The 17,500-nt window shown below is 41.0% G+C and overlaps 1 protein-coding gene across 1 annotated transcript in view; it reads right to left on the minus strand.

Annotated features, from left to right (window-relative positions):
• LOC311049027 (uncharacterized protein) overlaps window positions 1-15,698 on the minus strand; it is a gene marked incomplete at its 3' end in the record, with an annotated part of 71,758 nt that extends 56,060 nt beyond the window's left edge. The window contains exons 1-6 of the mRNA XM_084062454.1: window positions 15,595-15,698; window positions 15,157-15,222; window positions 14,937-15,059; window positions 6,032-6,133; window positions 4,784-4,849; window positions 4,564-4,686 (exon numbers count right to left, since the gene is read on the minus strand). Of these exons, the coding sequence (XP_083918580.1) occupies window positions 4,564-4,686; window positions 4,784-4,849; window positions 6,032-6,133; window positions 14,937-15,059; window positions 15,157-15,222; window positions 15,595-15,683 (569 nt within the window). The 5' untranslated portion in view covers window positions 15,684-15,698. The remainder of the gene's footprint in view (window positions 1-4,563; window positions 4,687-4,783; window positions 4,850-6,031; window positions 6,134-14,936; window positions 15,060-15,156; window positions 15,223-15,594) is intronic.
• Window positions 15,699-17,500: the final 1,802 nt, after the last annotated feature.

Here is a 17,500-nt window from a genome sequence, read left to right on the forward strand (position 1 = left end):
CTGCTTGAGCTCCACATTCATACTGTTCCATAGCTTAACTCCACATATAGAGATACGGAACGATTTCAATGTCGTCCGAGCACCTTGAGTTTTGAAATTTAACTCCCCCTTTAAATTATAGCCCCCCCTCTCTATCAGAGACCATTATTCTTAGCTTTATACATTATGAGGGCAGTTTATATTCTATAATATCCCTGAATTTTAAGAGATTTCAATTTTAAAATAATATATTTGTATGATCTCGATATCCAGCTTCATGTATTGTTCTTATACAGTAATTTAGATATGGTAAAACCAGGGAACTGTATAGCATGCAGAGTAATTTATAGTCCAAAATGTGCTTTGCTTTGCTCAGAACTGCAATGCTTCTTGATAGTTTAGTATGTATATATTAAACTAAACTAAAATAAGCAACTAGGGCCTAGTGCCATTTGTCAATGGCGTCTGCCCGGAACATAGGCTGACTGCACCTTCTTCTTTCATAACAGATGTAACAATGACTCTTTATCTGTTGTGGCCTTAGAGTCGTATAGGGCCATATATTGCCCGTCTTAAGTACCAGATCTTATGACTATATACAAATATTTGCACACATTTTCACAATTTTTCAAAAATAGCAGATCTACAAGCTCATAGCGCGGCACTTGGTGCCACGCTATGAGCTTGTAGATCTGCTATGTTTGAATAGCCCAAAGTATAAAATAATGGCTATGGCTAAAATCTAAAATTACACTGATGCGTTCCCGGTTTTAATGGGTTAACTTATGACCTGGAGGTGTGGCCAATGCTGTTTGGCCACTCAAAATAGCCAAACAGACAATGAGTGCACCCACACATGAGCGTCAAGTTGGCGCTAGGGTCGCATGCTAGGCCCGTTACTCAATGAAAACCGGAACCCGGATATGCTTCAGACGCGAACTGCCTTATCCCATATTGTTGAAGCGCAAAGGGGGGCGGGTGGGGAGAGAGTCAGCGCACTGAAGTCAAGGCACAGACTACTGTGTTGTTGATGGACAACGGATGCACGCTTATGAGAAACAACAACAATAAAACCTGGTGAAACAGTTGCGTGCAACAGTAGCGCAAGATGAGGATAAAGGAAACATTCAGTCTAAATGTCCAGTTTGCTAATTCTCGCCTACTACTACTACTTTTGTATTTGAAACTTTACATTTCTCTAAATATTATACACTTTCAGGACAGCCTAAGTACAAATATCATTTATGAAAAGGCTACCATAGGCTACAGTGAAGTCATTATTCAGTCCGACTTCACTGTAGCCTATAGTAGCCTTTTCATAAATTATATTTGTACTTAGGCTGTTCTTGCGCTAATTAACTGTTTTGCCAGGTTTTATTTGTGTTGTTTCTCATAAGCGTGCATCCGTTGTCCGTCAACAACACACCTTTGAAAGGCAAATCCAGGTTTGACAAGCCTGCGCTGTTCAGCCTGGTTTATTCAGTTCCACAAACGCCAAGCCGGGCTGAGAAGGAGCGGTTTGTCGAGCCAGGATCGTTAAACCAGGCTGAATTTGAGTTCACGTATTCCTATAAATGACCATGAAAGTCCATAGCAGAATCCTTGAACTTGACCAATCATGGAGCCCAAAACCAGAGCGGTGTTCTTCTCTGTGGCTGAACAGCAGCACTGCAGCAGCTCATGGAATCATACAAGGAATTAAAATGTATAATAAGCAAGAAAGGAAACACGGCCGCAATAAAGAAAGAGAAAGCGTGGCAATTTGCCACGCTTTCTCCCTGGATCTATATTTATTTACAACTTGTGCATTTAATTTGTCGGCAAATTAAATGCACAAGTTGTAAAAAAAATATGCAATTAATTTATATACAAGTCCATAAATATATAATTCAGTTAGGCTTAACTGAGTACCCGCCCCCCCGTGTACTCCCGCCCCCCCGTGTACTCCCAGAAAAAAATTGTCTTATGGCGGCCGGGGGCCCCCGTGGCGGCCGGGGGTCCACGGGGCCCCCGTGGCGGCCGGGGGTCCACGGGGGTCCCCGGCCCACCGTGTACCCCTGGACCCCCGTTGACCCCTGTGGACCGGGGACGCCCGGCCGCCAAAAGGCAAGCTTTTCACTTGTAGATCTTCGATTTTAGAAATCAGAAAGTGTTTATAATTATAATTCCAATATTCACATAAACTCCTCATGTTTAAGCCTAACTGAATTATATATTTATGGACTTGTATATAAATGAGTTGCATATTTTTGGACAACTTTTGAATTTAATTTGTCGGCAATACTTTGCCACGCTTTCTCCCTGGATCTATATTTATTGCGGCCGTGTTTCCTTTCTGGCATTTTATACATTTTAATTCCTTGTATGATTCCATGAGCTGTTGCAGTGCTGCTGTTCAGCCACAGAGAAGTGTGGTTATGTGGAAAAGAGGACAGCTCCGTTTCCACCATGTGTTATTTCTAACCTACATACAATTCTGATGTTTTTCTAGTTTTATTTCATACTCGAGTCTGGTAATGAAAACATGAAACGTTTCCCATGTGAAGAGGAACCACAATGGAAATAAAACCTCAGGGCTTTATTGTGTTTTTATCCTCAGTGATATTGTGTGGAATGTGCTCTTTACTTTTATCACCACATGCATTGAATCAATCAATCAATAAATCAATCAATCAATCAAGCCAATAGACATATAATTGCAACTAGCACCTCATCCAGTCATACAGCTCTAAAAAACATTTGTATTGTTACAGTTCTGTTATAAACAAGTCTGTTATAAACATGTCATTATGAGGGTTATGAGGAAATGGCTGCTACAAGTAAAAGAGGAAGTGAAAGTTGCACAGCTCCGTTTCCACCAGGTCCACAGCCCCACACACACACACGAGCGAGCGAGCTGGCGTTATATTGTTATACAACTAGATGTCTTGGCAGAATTTAATTAACATTCAATTATACGTAGCGCACTGCGACTAGACCCTTTCATGCGTTTTTGTTTACTTCCTAGTAGCTCTGCTTCCTGTCATTTGGGTGAATCTCTTGCCCAATCAGAGGCTGGATGGCCAGATACATTATGCAACGCATTGCAGCCACCATAAGGCACGCTATGTATTCACCTTATTCATCTGGAGTGGCCTTAGAGCCATAGGGTCATAACAGATGTAACAATGACTATTTAGCTATTGTGGCCTTATTTTGCCCATATTAACACATTGCCTGCCAGAGGGTTTTCTATAACAGGATCAGCCAGTGCCAGGAATTTTGACCATTCTGACTCATCTTTGAGGACCCACAGAATATGTTGTGCTATGACTATGAACACATGGAATATCTCAAAACAAAGATTAGAACCTCTTCTTTCACCTTCTTTCAACTTTCGAGACTTTTTGATAAATCTCGGAACATTTAAAAAAAAATGCACAAATCAATATACAGTGTACACATCGAAAAGCAACACAGCAGAAACCAATGTGTGATATGTAGCCGTGTTGCTTTTCGATGTGTACCCTGTATAATTTTATAGAGGTATCTAAAGAGCACAATGTGTTTCTGAACGTGCCAAAGTATCGCAAGACTGTCCACCATGTCCTGTCTGGCAACCAAATATTGCGATATGTGTGAGCCATTTATTTTTAGGATATGTCCTTTTGCACACCTACAAACGGACAGGTGCGTCGGAGTATGAATGCTGAATATGGAAGAAACAGGGAGAAGGGAGAGGGAGATACCTCCGAGCAAGAAAATATATCTGTCCACAATTATGTACTGTCCATATCGAAAAGCAATTGATTAGAAAACAACCTGCGATATGTCTTCTTTTGTTTTCCTGAGCCGAGTATTTTATATAGGTCTCAATTGTTCAGAAATAGTGTTTGTTCATGAACTGTCCAGCCGGCTCTCATAGACTACAATGTTATTTCACCGAACTTCGGGTGTGAGTTTAAGTTTTGTGGGTCTATGAAAATAAGCCCAAAAGAAGCAACTATAGAGCACTAGGCCATATGAAAACTGTAAACCATACTGTAAACATTGAAAATAGCCGATCTGCAATATTCTAAAAATGGCAGATCTAAAAGCTCACACGCGTCACATCGTGAAGCGTTGTGAGCTTGTACATCTGCCATTTTCAAAAAACTCCCATCTGAACATTTTCAGATGGAAGTTATAGGGACAAATAGGCTACATTAATTTGGGGGTCCATGATATGAAAATATTTGAGAACCACTGGTTGAAATATAACAAAAAATGAGAAGCAATCCCAGTTAAGCAGCTACACTTTAGAAACAAGCCCAAAAAAACGACCAGCTGGCAGCAGTCCAGATTCAAAAAAGGGGAGTGGAACAATGCAAATTAACTTCTCGGGAACGCACTTGAGATTTTACAACCAGCTGGCAGCAGTCCAGATTCATCATGACATACACCTGTGATCCGCTCATTTGAGGGATAATATACACACCCCTTTGTGAATTACACATCAGTTTTAGCTTAGAGAAAATACACTCTCCTTTAGTCACTTTATTTACACCTTATGCACGACCAGCTTAGTGAATCAGGGCCATTGTGTTTCCTGATCAGTGATCTTACTTTGAGTGTGAAGGTCCAGGTTCATCACTGACGTCTGAAGAGAGTCCAGTAGAAGTGAGAGAGTCGATGCCACTCGTTGTGCTGCTGGGAACTGGAGCCTCTGGTCTCTGACTCTGGTCACGTCTGTAATCATCACAATCACACAACACTGATTCATACAGTACATATTCCTGATGGAAACTCCATGAACTAACATTAATTAAAGTTTACAGTTACTTACTTTGTCTGGGAGTCTGGTTCATTGCTGTGTTCTGGAGACTCTGCTGTCTGTCTCTGGTCTTCACTTCTGGAATCATAACAATCACACAACACTCTGTTTCTGACTTATACTTAATAACATGAACTAACATACTTACTTTGTCTGAGTGTGTCTGGTTCATACTGAACGTTGGATTTTTTTTTTTTTTGCAAACCCATTTTTTTCACCCGGTGCCAATTTCCTAAGTGATCCTGGGCGCTACACCAGCGCTACACCAGTCCCCCACATCCTAGGGAGGCCAGGGCCGAGCTCATGCTTCCTTCAATGCATGAGAGCCAACTGACCTTCTTGTCACCTGACAGGGGGGAGTTTCCCCGGTAGGACATAGCGCGTGGAAGGAACACGTTATTCCAATCAGTTCCCTTCCCCTCCATCAGGCGCCCCGGCTGTCATGGGGGAGGTGGTATAGCGACCAGGATTACTACATGTTTTTTTAGGGTATTAACTACCCTAGGAGACACTGGGAGAACATGCAAACTCCACACAGAGTAGGCCCTTTTGCCAACCCCAGCTAGGGTATGGGCACTGATGACGTGGAGGAGAAGACACGCCCGCAGCGCCGACAGCGTAAGACGTAAGCCACCAGCAGGTGTAGGAAAACAAGCCCAAAAGAAGGAACTAGGGCACTAGGCCCTAGTTGCTTATTTTAGTTTAGTTTAATATACATACTAAACTATCAAGAAGCATTGCAGTTCTGAGCAAAGCAAAGCACATTTTTGGACTATAAATTACTCTGCGTGCTATACTGTTCCCTGGTTTTACCATATCTAAATTACTGTATAAGAACAATACATGAAGCTGGATATCGAGTTCATACAAATATATCATTTTAAAATTCAAATCTCTTAAAATTCAGAGATATTATATAATATAAAACTGCCCTCATAATGTATAAAGCTAGGAATAATCAACTCCCTGGAAATATCCAGGTGATGTTCTCTGATGGGGGGGCTATAATTTAAGGGGGGGGGGGGTTACATTTTAAAACTCAAGGTGCTCGGATGACACTACTATTTTGGGTAACTGGAAACAAGTAATTGAAAAAACACAGCCTCTTCATGTATTAGAAGGACAATATCAGTCACCAGAACCAAAGACGTGTGTTTTAGTCCAACATGGTTCAAATGGAGTTTAAAGTTACAATGTGTATAGGAAGGGGTCATGTCTCATAAAATGATTATCAAATATCTAAACACTTCTTGATCTTACCTTGAGTCCGGTGGTGTGTCTTCATTGCTGGCTGCTGGAGACTCTGTTCCAGTGGAGCGGTGTCTGGACTTTGAGCTCTTTAAGCCCATCTTCTGGACACATCTATGATGCAAAGCACGGAGAACACACAATAACAGTTACAGTGATGGAAGGACTTGGTTCAACTTGATGCCAACATCTGGACTTTGAAGGAGTTATGACATAAAAATCAATCGTGGTGCAAACTTATTTTGCCGTGCTAAGTTATCTCTGTGTTGACCTTTCTGCTCTGTGCGACCACAGCTCAGATAAAACTACCTATTTGGACCTGTTAACTTTGAGAATTAGCCGGTGTCTGCCTCTCCGTTTTTCTAACTGGCATATAATACTGGTTATACAGTAGCTTTAGCCACTAACTTCTACACACTGCTGCTGTCTCTCTGAAACCTCTTATTTATCTCTCTGTTGTTTATTCTATTACTTTGTATTTCATTCATGTGTACATCTGAGTTTAGCTACACTGCTCTGCTTTGTTTGGCCTTAACCACCGCACTGAAGGACTGACTGAGTGACCAATTGTACCCTGATTTCAGCTACCTTGATCTCTCCAAAGAAGACCCAGAAACAACTGATCTCTTGTTGATGATCTGGTGTGTGTGTGTGTGTGTGTGTGTGTGTGTGTGTGTGTGTGTGTGTGTGTGTGTGTGTGTGTGTGTGTGTGTGTGTGTGTGTGTGTGTGTGTGTGTGTGTGTGAGAGAGAGACAACTGTCAGTGTATTTTATTTTTAACCATTGTGGTCCCTTTTCAGACAGATATAATACATAATTTTTCGCCACTTATGAGGTGTGTGCAGGGGTGCACAACTTTTTGAGTACGTTTAGGTCCTCAAAAACACGATTCATTTGTTACAGGAAAAAACATTTACAATTTCAATAAGACTGTGCTCGGGCCCTAATAAGTTATAAATTCATTGCAATGTAAATATTGTAACCTTGTTTTGCCATAATGTTACAATGTAGGCAGTGATAACGGTTGTGTCCTGTGCAAACTTTACTAGAATAATAACAGCGTGCGTCTGAAGACTGTCATGTTGTTACATTGGCCATTGACTGAGCCTAGAGAAGTCAGCTGGAGCCTGGGTTTCCACACAATCACAGCCGGCAATGAGTCGCGCTCGTTTGCGAACACACGCGCGCGCGCGCACACACACACACACACACACACACACACACACACACACACACACACACACACACACACACACACACACACACACACACAGTGAGGGGGTTCCAGGGGGTCCCCAAAACAATTACTTAATACAGCATCACTATCAGTTAAACCACTTTAACGCGATGTTACACCCTGAGTGTGTGTGTGTGTGTGTGTGTGTGTGTGTGTGTGTGTGTGTGTGTGTGTGTGTGTGTGTGTGTGGTTATGAGGAAATGGCTGCTACAAGTAAAAGAGGAAGTGAGAGTTGCATAGCTCCGTTTCCACAGCCCCACACAGACACAGGCACACACACGTGAGCAAGCTGATGTTATATTGTTATACAACTAGATGGCTTATATTAGCAAAATGTTGTTTGAAAGTTGTATTTCAACCTTTGTGAAATACTCGTCCCAGGAAAATAAACAAAGACATATCACACATTGTTTTCTGCTGTGTTGCTTTTCGATGTGTCCACTGTACACGTTTATTGAGCTATATAAAGAGCACAAAGTAAGTTCCTAAACATGCCAAAGTATCGTGAGACAATAAAATCTCGCGATACTGCCAAGACAGAAACCAGTGTTGCCATGACAGCTTATTATAAGAGACTTTGGGCTTATTTTTCTGTGAAGTTGCAGTAAATATTGGTAGTTGTGGGTTGCTGTTTTACGGGCTTATTTGCTTATTTTGGCTTGCTTCACAATTTTAAATGTAAATTGTAACCAGTGGTTCTCAAATATTTTCATGTATTTTTCCCCTTGTCCCAGGGAGCCCCGTACAATATTTGTGTTTTTTTTTAAATCTCCAAATATTCCAAATTTTATTTCAAGTTTATTTATTTTTATAGCAGATCTACAAGCTCACAACGCATCACTCAGAGCTTGTGGATCGTCTATTTTCAATGTGTACAGTATATAGGTTTAAAGTGCTCATAATGGCCTATGAATTAAATCTTTATTTTGAACATGTTAAAATAAAGCAACAAAATGAAAAAATAAAAATAAATGCAATATGATAAAAAAAAAATCAATGCAAAACAGCCTCTCAGGCAACAACAAAACTATAATTCTACATGTTCAAAAAGGAGTAGGATGAAGTATTATACAGTTATTTAATCCTACCCCTTCGTTCCGCTTACTTCAGCGTCATCTCATTATTTTTCATATACCAACATGGTATACCGTTAAATAAACCAAATCTTTCAAATTAAACAAATAATTAAATAAAGTAATTAATATATATAAACTTAGAAGTATTTACATATTCTATAAATATGTTCTCACTATATTACACCAAACACATACAATGTTAGGAAACCTATAGATTGTTAATGTAACTCTTCCTCCCTTTACCTCATAATAATGCATTCTTTATATCTTTTTTTTAAACCGGATCACATTTGAACACTGCTTGAGCTCCACATTCATACTGTTCCATAGCTTAACTCCACAGAACGATTTCAATGTCGTCCGAGCACCTTGAGTTTTGAAGTTTAACTCCCCCCTTAAATTATAGCCCCCCCTCTCTATCAGAGACCATTATTCCTAGCTTTATACATTATGAGGGCAGTTTATATTCTATAATATCCCTGAATTTTAAGATATTTCAATTTTAAAATAATATATTTGTATGATCTCGATATCCAGCTTTATGTATTGTTCTTATACAGTAATTTAGATATGGTAAAACCAGGGAACTGTATAGCATGCAGAGTAATTTATAGTCCAAAATGTGCTTTGCTTTGCTCAGAACTGCAATGCTTCTTGATAGTTTAGTATGTATATATTAAACTAAACTAAAATAAGCAACTAGGACCTAGTGCCATTTGTCAATGGCGTCTGCCCGGAACATAGGCTGACTGCACCTTCTTCTATCATAACAGATGTAACATTGGCCGCGTTTCCCAAACGAATTTGAGCTCCTGCGTAGCCTAGAAGCTGCGTAGGTGCCTCCACGCATCTGCGCAGTAGCAACCCCGCTGCGCACTATCTTCGTTAGTAGCAGCTGTGTGTGCCCAACGTCTCATCTAAATTGGCTTCAGTAGACACCATCTTCGTAGGTTCCGTTTCGTCTGTGCTAAAACTACATTCGTGAGACAGCATGTGCGTGAAGAGATCCTGGACGTAGCCTACGTAAAGCCTACGTCAACTACGTAGTGCTATCCTACTATAGTTTAAACACCCTTTGCATACATATATCTATATATACAGGATTTTGCAAAAATACTAAGATAAAGTCGCACCTTTATCTAACTTACCTTTATATGAATTGGACACTTACATTTTTATAGGTACATTCTGTAATGTATTAAAATGCATTTTTTTAAGGTGACATTTCAATGATCTTAAATAAACACTGCGGCCATTGTTCGCCGTTCCAAAAAATTCAGAGGATAGAGGGGGCGTCCCCCTGCATGATTGACAGCTTAACGCGTAACGGGCGACGCCTCCCCCAAAAAACAGACATATATACAACAAACACACTGCGACATGCCGTGTTGATAGCTTGCAGATCTGTTATTTTGGGTAGGGCGAGCGGCTGCAGTGCTTCGTCCTCTATGCATGAACCCGAAGTTTACAAATCGTACTCTCACGGATAATCCGATCATCTAATAAAAATATTAAGCACATGCCAAGTTAACTAAAGGTATATAAATGATGCTGAGCTAAATATGTTTCCTTAATTTCGAAGTTTTATAGTTAAACGTTATGATGAAAGTGCAGTTCCTCTCACAAAGTGACAGCTGTTGCGCTCGGCGAGCGCAACAGCTCGCCATGTTTATGAATGGTTAAAACATCTTTTGAAAATAGCAGATCTACAAGCTCACAACGTGTCACAAGCTTGTAGATGCGCTGTTGCGCTCGCCGAGCTGTCACTTTGTGAGAGGAACTGCACTTTCATCATAACGTTTAACTATAAAACTTCGAAATCAAGGAAACATATTTAGCTCAGCATCATTTATATACCTTTAGTTAACTTGGCATGTGCTTAATATTTTTATTAGATGATCGGATCATCCGTGAGAGTGCGATTTGTAAACTTCGGGTTCATGCATAGAGGACGAAGCACTGCAGCCGCTCGCCCTTTTACGCACCGGCCCGGCCCGGCCGTAATATATATATATATATATATATATATATATATATATATATATATATATATATATACATACACATACACACGTGTGTGTGTGTGTGTGTGTGTGTGTGTGTGTGTGTGTGTGTGTGTGTGTGTGTGTGTGTGTGTGTGTGTGTGTCGGTCTTTTCATAGATTTCATTGAACGATGGGTGTTACAGGCGGCCCAGGGCGCTCGTTACAAAATGCTTCGTAGGACAGTACTCCCCTCCTACTGTGGGCGGGGAGTATGCTGCGCGCATTCTGTCTCACGAATGTACTTTTACCACAATCGCAGCCAGTTTAGATGGCACGCAGGGGCACAACCACCTGCTACTAATGAGGGTAGAGCGTAGGTTTGGCCGAGTCCCAGCTGTGTAGGAGACGCTTGCGCAAGCTGCGTACGGCCACGCATGACCTGAAATCTACGTGCCTGCTATGGTACTGCGAAGCATGTGACGTCACACGTTAGACCCGTCGTCGGACCTGCGACGATGCTCTACGCACGAGCTCTTTGGGAAACCCGGCCAATGACTCTTTATCTGTTGTGGCCTTAGAGTCGTATAGGGCCATATATTGCCCGTCTTAAGTACCAGATCTTATGACTACATACAAATATTTGCACACATTTTCACGATTTTTCAAAAATAGCAGATCTACAAGCTCAATAGCCCAAAGTATAAAATAATGGCTATGGCTAAAATCTAAAATGACACTGATGCGTTCCCGAATTTAATGGGTTAACTTATGACCTGGAGGTGTGGCCAATGCTGTTTGGCCACTCAAAATAGCCAAACAGACAATGAGTGCACCCACACATGAGCGTCAAGTTGGCGCTAGGGTCGCATGCTAGGGCCGTTACTCAATGAAAACCGGAACCCGGATATGCTTCAGACGCGAACTGCCTTATCCCATATTGTTGAAGCGCAAAGTGGGGCGGGTGGGGAGAGAGTCAGCGCACTGAAGTCAAGGCACAGACTACTGTGTTGTTGATGGACAACGGATGCACGCTTATGAGAAACAACAACAATAAAACCTGGCAAAACAGTTGCATGCAACAGTAGCGCAAGATGAGGATAAAGGAAACATTCAGTCTAAATGTCCAGTTTGCTAATTCTCGCCTACTACTACTACTTTTGTATTTGAAACTTCACATTTCTCTAAATATTATACACTTTCAGGACAGCCTAAGTACAAATATCATTTATGAAAAGGCTACCATAGGCTACAGTGAAGTCATTATTCAGTCCGACTTCACTGTAGCCTATAGTAGCCTTTTCATAAATTATATTTGGGTATATACTATTCATAAATTATATTTGGGTCCGGAGATCCATGGGGGGCTGGGGGTCCACAGGGGTCTGGGGGTACACGGGGGGTCGGGGGTCAACGGGGGTACACAGGGGTCCGGGGACAATCGTAAACCAATGAGTTTTTCCACACTTATTCAATTCTTATGCGAAAATTGAAGATCTACAAGCTCGAAAAAAAATTGTCCTATATTGCGGCCGGGGGTCCACGGGGCCCCCGTGGCGGCCGGGGGTCCACGGGGGTCCCCGGCCGCCAAAAGGCAAGCTTTTCACTTGTAGATCTTCGATTTTAGAAATCAGAAAGTGTTTATAATTATAATTCCAATATTCACATAAACTCCTCATGTTTAAGCCTAACTGAATTATATATTTATGGACTTGTATATAAATGAGTTGCATATTTTTGGACAACTTTTGAATTTAATTTGTCGGCAATACTTTGCCACGCTTTCTCCCTGGATCTATATTTATTGCGGCTGTGTTTCCTTTCTGGCATTTTATACATTTTAATTCCTTGTATGATTCCATGAGCTGTTGCAGTGCTGCTGTTCAGCCACAGAGAAGAACACCGCTCTGGTTTTGGGCTCCATGATTGGTCAAGTTCAAGGATTCTGCAATCGACTTTCATGGTCTTTTATAGGAATAGGTGAACTCACATTCAGCCTGGATTAACGATCCTGGCTCGACAAACCGCTCCTTCTCAGCCAGGCTTGGCGTTCATGGAACTGAATAAACCAGGCTGAACAGCGCAGGCTTGTCAAACCTGGATTTGCCTTTTAAACCAGGATAATTTAATTCCCGCTTTCGTGAAATAGACCCCAGGTCTACAAACTAAACAAAACAATACAATATAAACAGAGATTAGCATAAGATACTGTACCAATAAAACACAAAAACAACCCCTCAACTCACATTGTATTTAACGTGACCAGGTCAACCAGAGTGCTCTACAGGTCCAAACCAAACTAAACTAAACAATGCAATATAAACAGACATTAGCATAGGATACCGATAAAACACACAAGCAACAAACAAGCCCCTGACCATCAGCACCACCTGGGGTCCTTGAGGGGGTTCAAGGGGGTCTCCCAAAAAATGTGTTAATACCGCAGCACAATCAGCTGAGCCACTTTAACACAATGGTACACTCTCTGTGTGTGTGTGTGTGTGTGTGTGTGTGTGTGTGTGTGGGGGGGGGGGGGGGGGGGGGGGGGTGGGGGGGGGGGGAGAGGACAGCTCCGTTTCCACCATGTGTTATTTCTAACCTACATACAATTCTGATGTTTTTCTAGTTTTATTTCATACTCGAGTCTGGTAATGAAAACATGAAATGTTTCCCATGTGAAGAGGAACCACAATGGAAATAAAACCTCAAGGGCTTTATTGTGTTTTTATCCTCAGTGATATTGTGTGGAATGTGCTCTTTACTTTTATCACCACATGCATTGAATCAATCAATCAATCAATCAAGCCAATAGACATATAATTGCAACTAGCACCTCATCCAGTCATACAGCTCTAATAAACATTTGTATTGTTACAGTTCTGTTATAAACAAGTCTGTTATAAACATGTCATTATGAGGGTTATGAGGAAATGGCTGCTACAAGTAAAAGAGGAAGTGAAAGTTGCACAGCTCCGTTTCCACCAGGTCCACAGCCCCCCACACACACACACGAGCGAGCGAGCTGGCGTTATATTGTTATACAACTAGATGTCTTGGCAGAATTTAATTAACATTCAATTATACGTAGCGCACTGCGACTAGACCCTTTCATGCGTTTTTGTTTACTTCCTAGTAGCTCTGCTTCCTGTCATTTGGGTGGATCTCTTGTCCAATCAGAGGCTGAATGGCCAGATACATTATGCAACGCATTGCAGCCACCATAAGGCACGCTATGTATTCACCTTATTCATCTGGAGTGGCCTTAGAGCCATAGGGTCATAACAGATGTAACAATGACTATTTAGCTATTGTGGCCTTATTTTGCCCATCTTAACACATTGCCTGCCAGAGGGTTTTCTATAACAGGATCAGCCAGTGCCAGGAATTTTGACCATTCTGACTCATCTTTGAGGACCCACAGAATATGTTGTGCTATGACTATGAACACATGGAATATCTCAAAACAAAGATTAGAACCTCTTCTTTCACCTTCTTTCAACTTTCGAGACATTTTGATAAATCTCAGAACATTTTTTTTAAAATACACAAATCAATATACAGTGTACACATCGAAAAGCAACACAGCAGAAACCAATGTGTGATATGTAGCCGTGTTGCTTTTCGATGTGTACCCTGTATAATTTTATAGAGGTATCTAAAGAGCACAATGCGTTTCTGAACGTGCCAAAGTATCGCAAGACTGTCCACCATGTCCTGTCTGGCAACCAAATATTGCGATATGTGTGAGCCATTTATTTTTAGGATATGTCCTTTTGCACACCTACAAACGGACAGGTGCGTCGGAGTATGAATGCTGAATATGGGAGAAACAGGGAGAAGGGAGAGGGAGATACCTCCGAGCAAGAAAATATATCTGTCCACAATTATGTACTGTCCATATCGAAAAGCAATTGATTAGAAAACAACCTGCGATATGTCTTCTTTTGTTTTCCTGAGCCGAGTATTTTATATAGGTCTCAATTGTTCAGAAATAGTGTTTGTTCATGAACTGTCCAGCCGGCTCTCATAGACTACAATGTTATTTCACCGAACTTCCGGTGTGAGTTTACGTTTTGTGGGTCTATGAAAATAAGCCCAAAAGAAGCAACTATAGAGCACTAGGCCATATGAGAACTGTAAACCATACTGTAAACATTGAAAATAGCCGATCTGCAATATTCTAAAAATGGCAGATCTAAAAGCTCACACGCGTCACATCGTGAAGCGTTGTGAGCTTGTACATCTGCCATTTTCAAAAAACTCCCATCTGAACATTTTCAGATGGAAGTTATAGGGACAAATAGGCTACATTAATTTGGGGGTCCATGATATGAAAATATTTGAGAACCACTGGTTGAAATAAAACAAAAAATGTGAAGCAATCCCAAATAAGCAACTACACTTTAGAAACAAGCCCAAAAAAACGACCAGCTGGCAGCAGTCCAGATTCATCATGACATACACCTGTGATCCGCTCATTTGAGGGATATACACACCCCTTTGTGAATTACACATCAGTTTTAGCTTAGAGAAAATACACTCTCCTTTAGTCACTTTATTTACACCTTATGCACGACCAGCTTAGTGAATCAGGGCCATTGTGTTTCCTGATCAGTGATCTTACTTTGAGTGTGAAGGTCCAGGTTCATCACTGACGTCTGGAGAGAGTCCAGTAGAAGTGAGAGAGTCGATGCCACTCGTTGTGCTGCTGGGAGCTGGAGCCTCTGGTCTCTGACTCTGGTCACCGCTGTAATCATCACAATCACACAACACTGATTCATACAGGACATATTCCTGATGGAAACTCCATTAACTAACATTAATTAAGGTTAACAGTTACTTACTTTGTCTGGGAGTCTGGTTCATTGCTGTGTTCTGGAGACTCTGGTGTCTGTCTCTGGTCTTCACTTCTGGAATCATAACAATCACACAACACTCTGTTTCTGACTTATACTTAATAACATGAACTAACATACTTACTTTGTCTGAGTGTGTCTGGTTCATTACTGAACATTGGAGAATTATTTCTAAATCAGTCTATCTTCTAGTACTCTGTCTACTTTCATGCATTTTTTAACACTATTTTGGGTAACTGGAAAAAAGTAATTGAAAAAACTCAGCCTCCTCATGTATTAGAAGGACAATATCAGTCACCAGAACCAAGGACGTGTGTTTTAGTCTAACATGGTTAAAATGGAGTTTGAAGTTATAATGGGTTTGTATAGGAAGAGTTTGTGTCTCATAAAATGAATATCAAATATCTAAACACTTCTCGATCTTACCTTGAGTCCGGTGGTGTGTCTTCATTGCTGGCTGCTGGAGGCTCTCTTCCAGTGGAGCGGTGTCTGGACTTTGAGCTCTTTAAGCCCATCTTCTGGACTTGGACACATCTATGATGCAAAGCACGGAAAACACACAATAAAGACACACAGTTACAGTGGAAGCCAAGGACTTGGTTCAACTTGATGACATCATCTGGACTTTGAAGGAGTTATGATATAAAAATCCATCGTGGTGCAAACTTATTTGCCATGCTAAGTTAACTCTTTGTTGACCTTTCTGCGACGACAGCTCAGATAAAACTACCTATCTTTACCTGTTAACTTTTAGAATTAGCCGGTGTCTGCCTCTCCGTTTTTCTAACTGGCATATAATACTGGTTATACAGTAGCTTTAGCCACTAACTTCTACACACTCTGCTGCTGTCTCTCTGAAACCTCTTATTTCTCTCTCTGCTGTTTATTCTATTACTTTGCATTTCCTTCATATGTACATCTGAGTTTAGCTACACTGCTCTGCTTTGTTTGGCCTTAACCACCGCACTGAAGGACTGATAGAGTGACCAATTGTGCCCTGGTTTCAGGTACCTTGATCTCTCCAAAGAAGACCCAGAAACAACTGATCTCTTGTTGTGTGCGTGTGCGTGTGCGTGTGCGTGTGTGTGTGTGTGTGAGAGAGAGACAACTGTCAGTGCATTTTAACCATTTGTTGTGGTCCCTTTTTAGACCGATAAAATACATAATTTTTCGCCACTTATGATGTGTGTGCAAAGCTGCACATCTTTTTGAGTATGTTTAGGTCCTCAAAAACACGAGGAAAGAACATTTACAATTTCAATAAGACTTCTCACTGGTGCTGTGCTCGGGCCCTAATAAGTTATAAATAGTATAAACTTGTCTTGCCATAATGTTACAATGTAGGCAGTGATAAAGGTTGTGTCCTGTGCAAACTTTACTAGAATAATAACAGCGTGCGTCTGAAGACTGTCATGTTGTTACATTGGCCATTGACTGAGCCTAGAGAAGTCAGCTGGAGCCTAGGTTTCCACACAATCACAACGAGTCGCGCTCGTTCGCGAACACACACACACACACACACACACACGGTCTTGAGGGGGTTCCAGGGGGTGTGTGTGTGTGAGTGAGGTTATGAGGAAATGGCTGCTACAAGTAAAAGAGGAAGTGAGAGTTGCATAGCTCCGTTTCCACAGCCCCACACAGACACAGGCTCACACGTGAGCAAGCTGACGTTATATTGTTATACAACTAGATGGCTTATATTAGCAAAATGTTGTTTGAAAGTTGTATTTCAACATTTGTGAAATACTCGGCCCAGGAAAATAAACAAAGACATATCACACATTGTTTTCTGCTGTGTTGCTTTTCGATGTGTCCACTGTATAGGTTTATTGAGCTATATAAAGAGCACAAAGTAAGTTCCTAAACGTGCCAAAGTATCGTGAGACAATAAAATCTTGTGATACTGCCAAGACAGAAACCAGTGTTGCCATGACTGCTTATTATATAAGAGACTTTGGGCTTATTTTTCTGTGAAGTTGCTAGTAAATATTGGTAGTTGTGGGTTGCTGTTTTACAGGCTTATTTGCTTATTTTGGCTTGCTTCACAATTTTAATTTAAATTTTTAACTAGTAGTTCTCAAATATATTCATGTATTTGTCCCCTAACCACCATCTGAAAATGTTTTGTGTACAAGATTTATGTTTTAAAAAAAACTCCAAATATTCCACATTTTATTTCAATTTTTTTAATAGCAGATCTACAAGCTCACAACGCATCGCAATAATTTGTGAGCTTGTAGATCGTCTATTTTCAATGTATACAGCCGCAACACAGCCGCAACACAGTATATACACTAGGTTTAAATAATGGCCTAGTGCCCTAGTTGCT

This window comes from Gymnoscopelus microlampas (assembly GCF_963454915.1).
Source record: "Gymnoscopelus microlampas genome assembly, chromosome: 1".
Classification (NCBI taxonomy): Eukaryota; Metazoa; Chordata; class Actinopteri; order Myctophiformes; family Myctophidae; genus Gymnoscopelus; species Gymnoscopelus microlampas.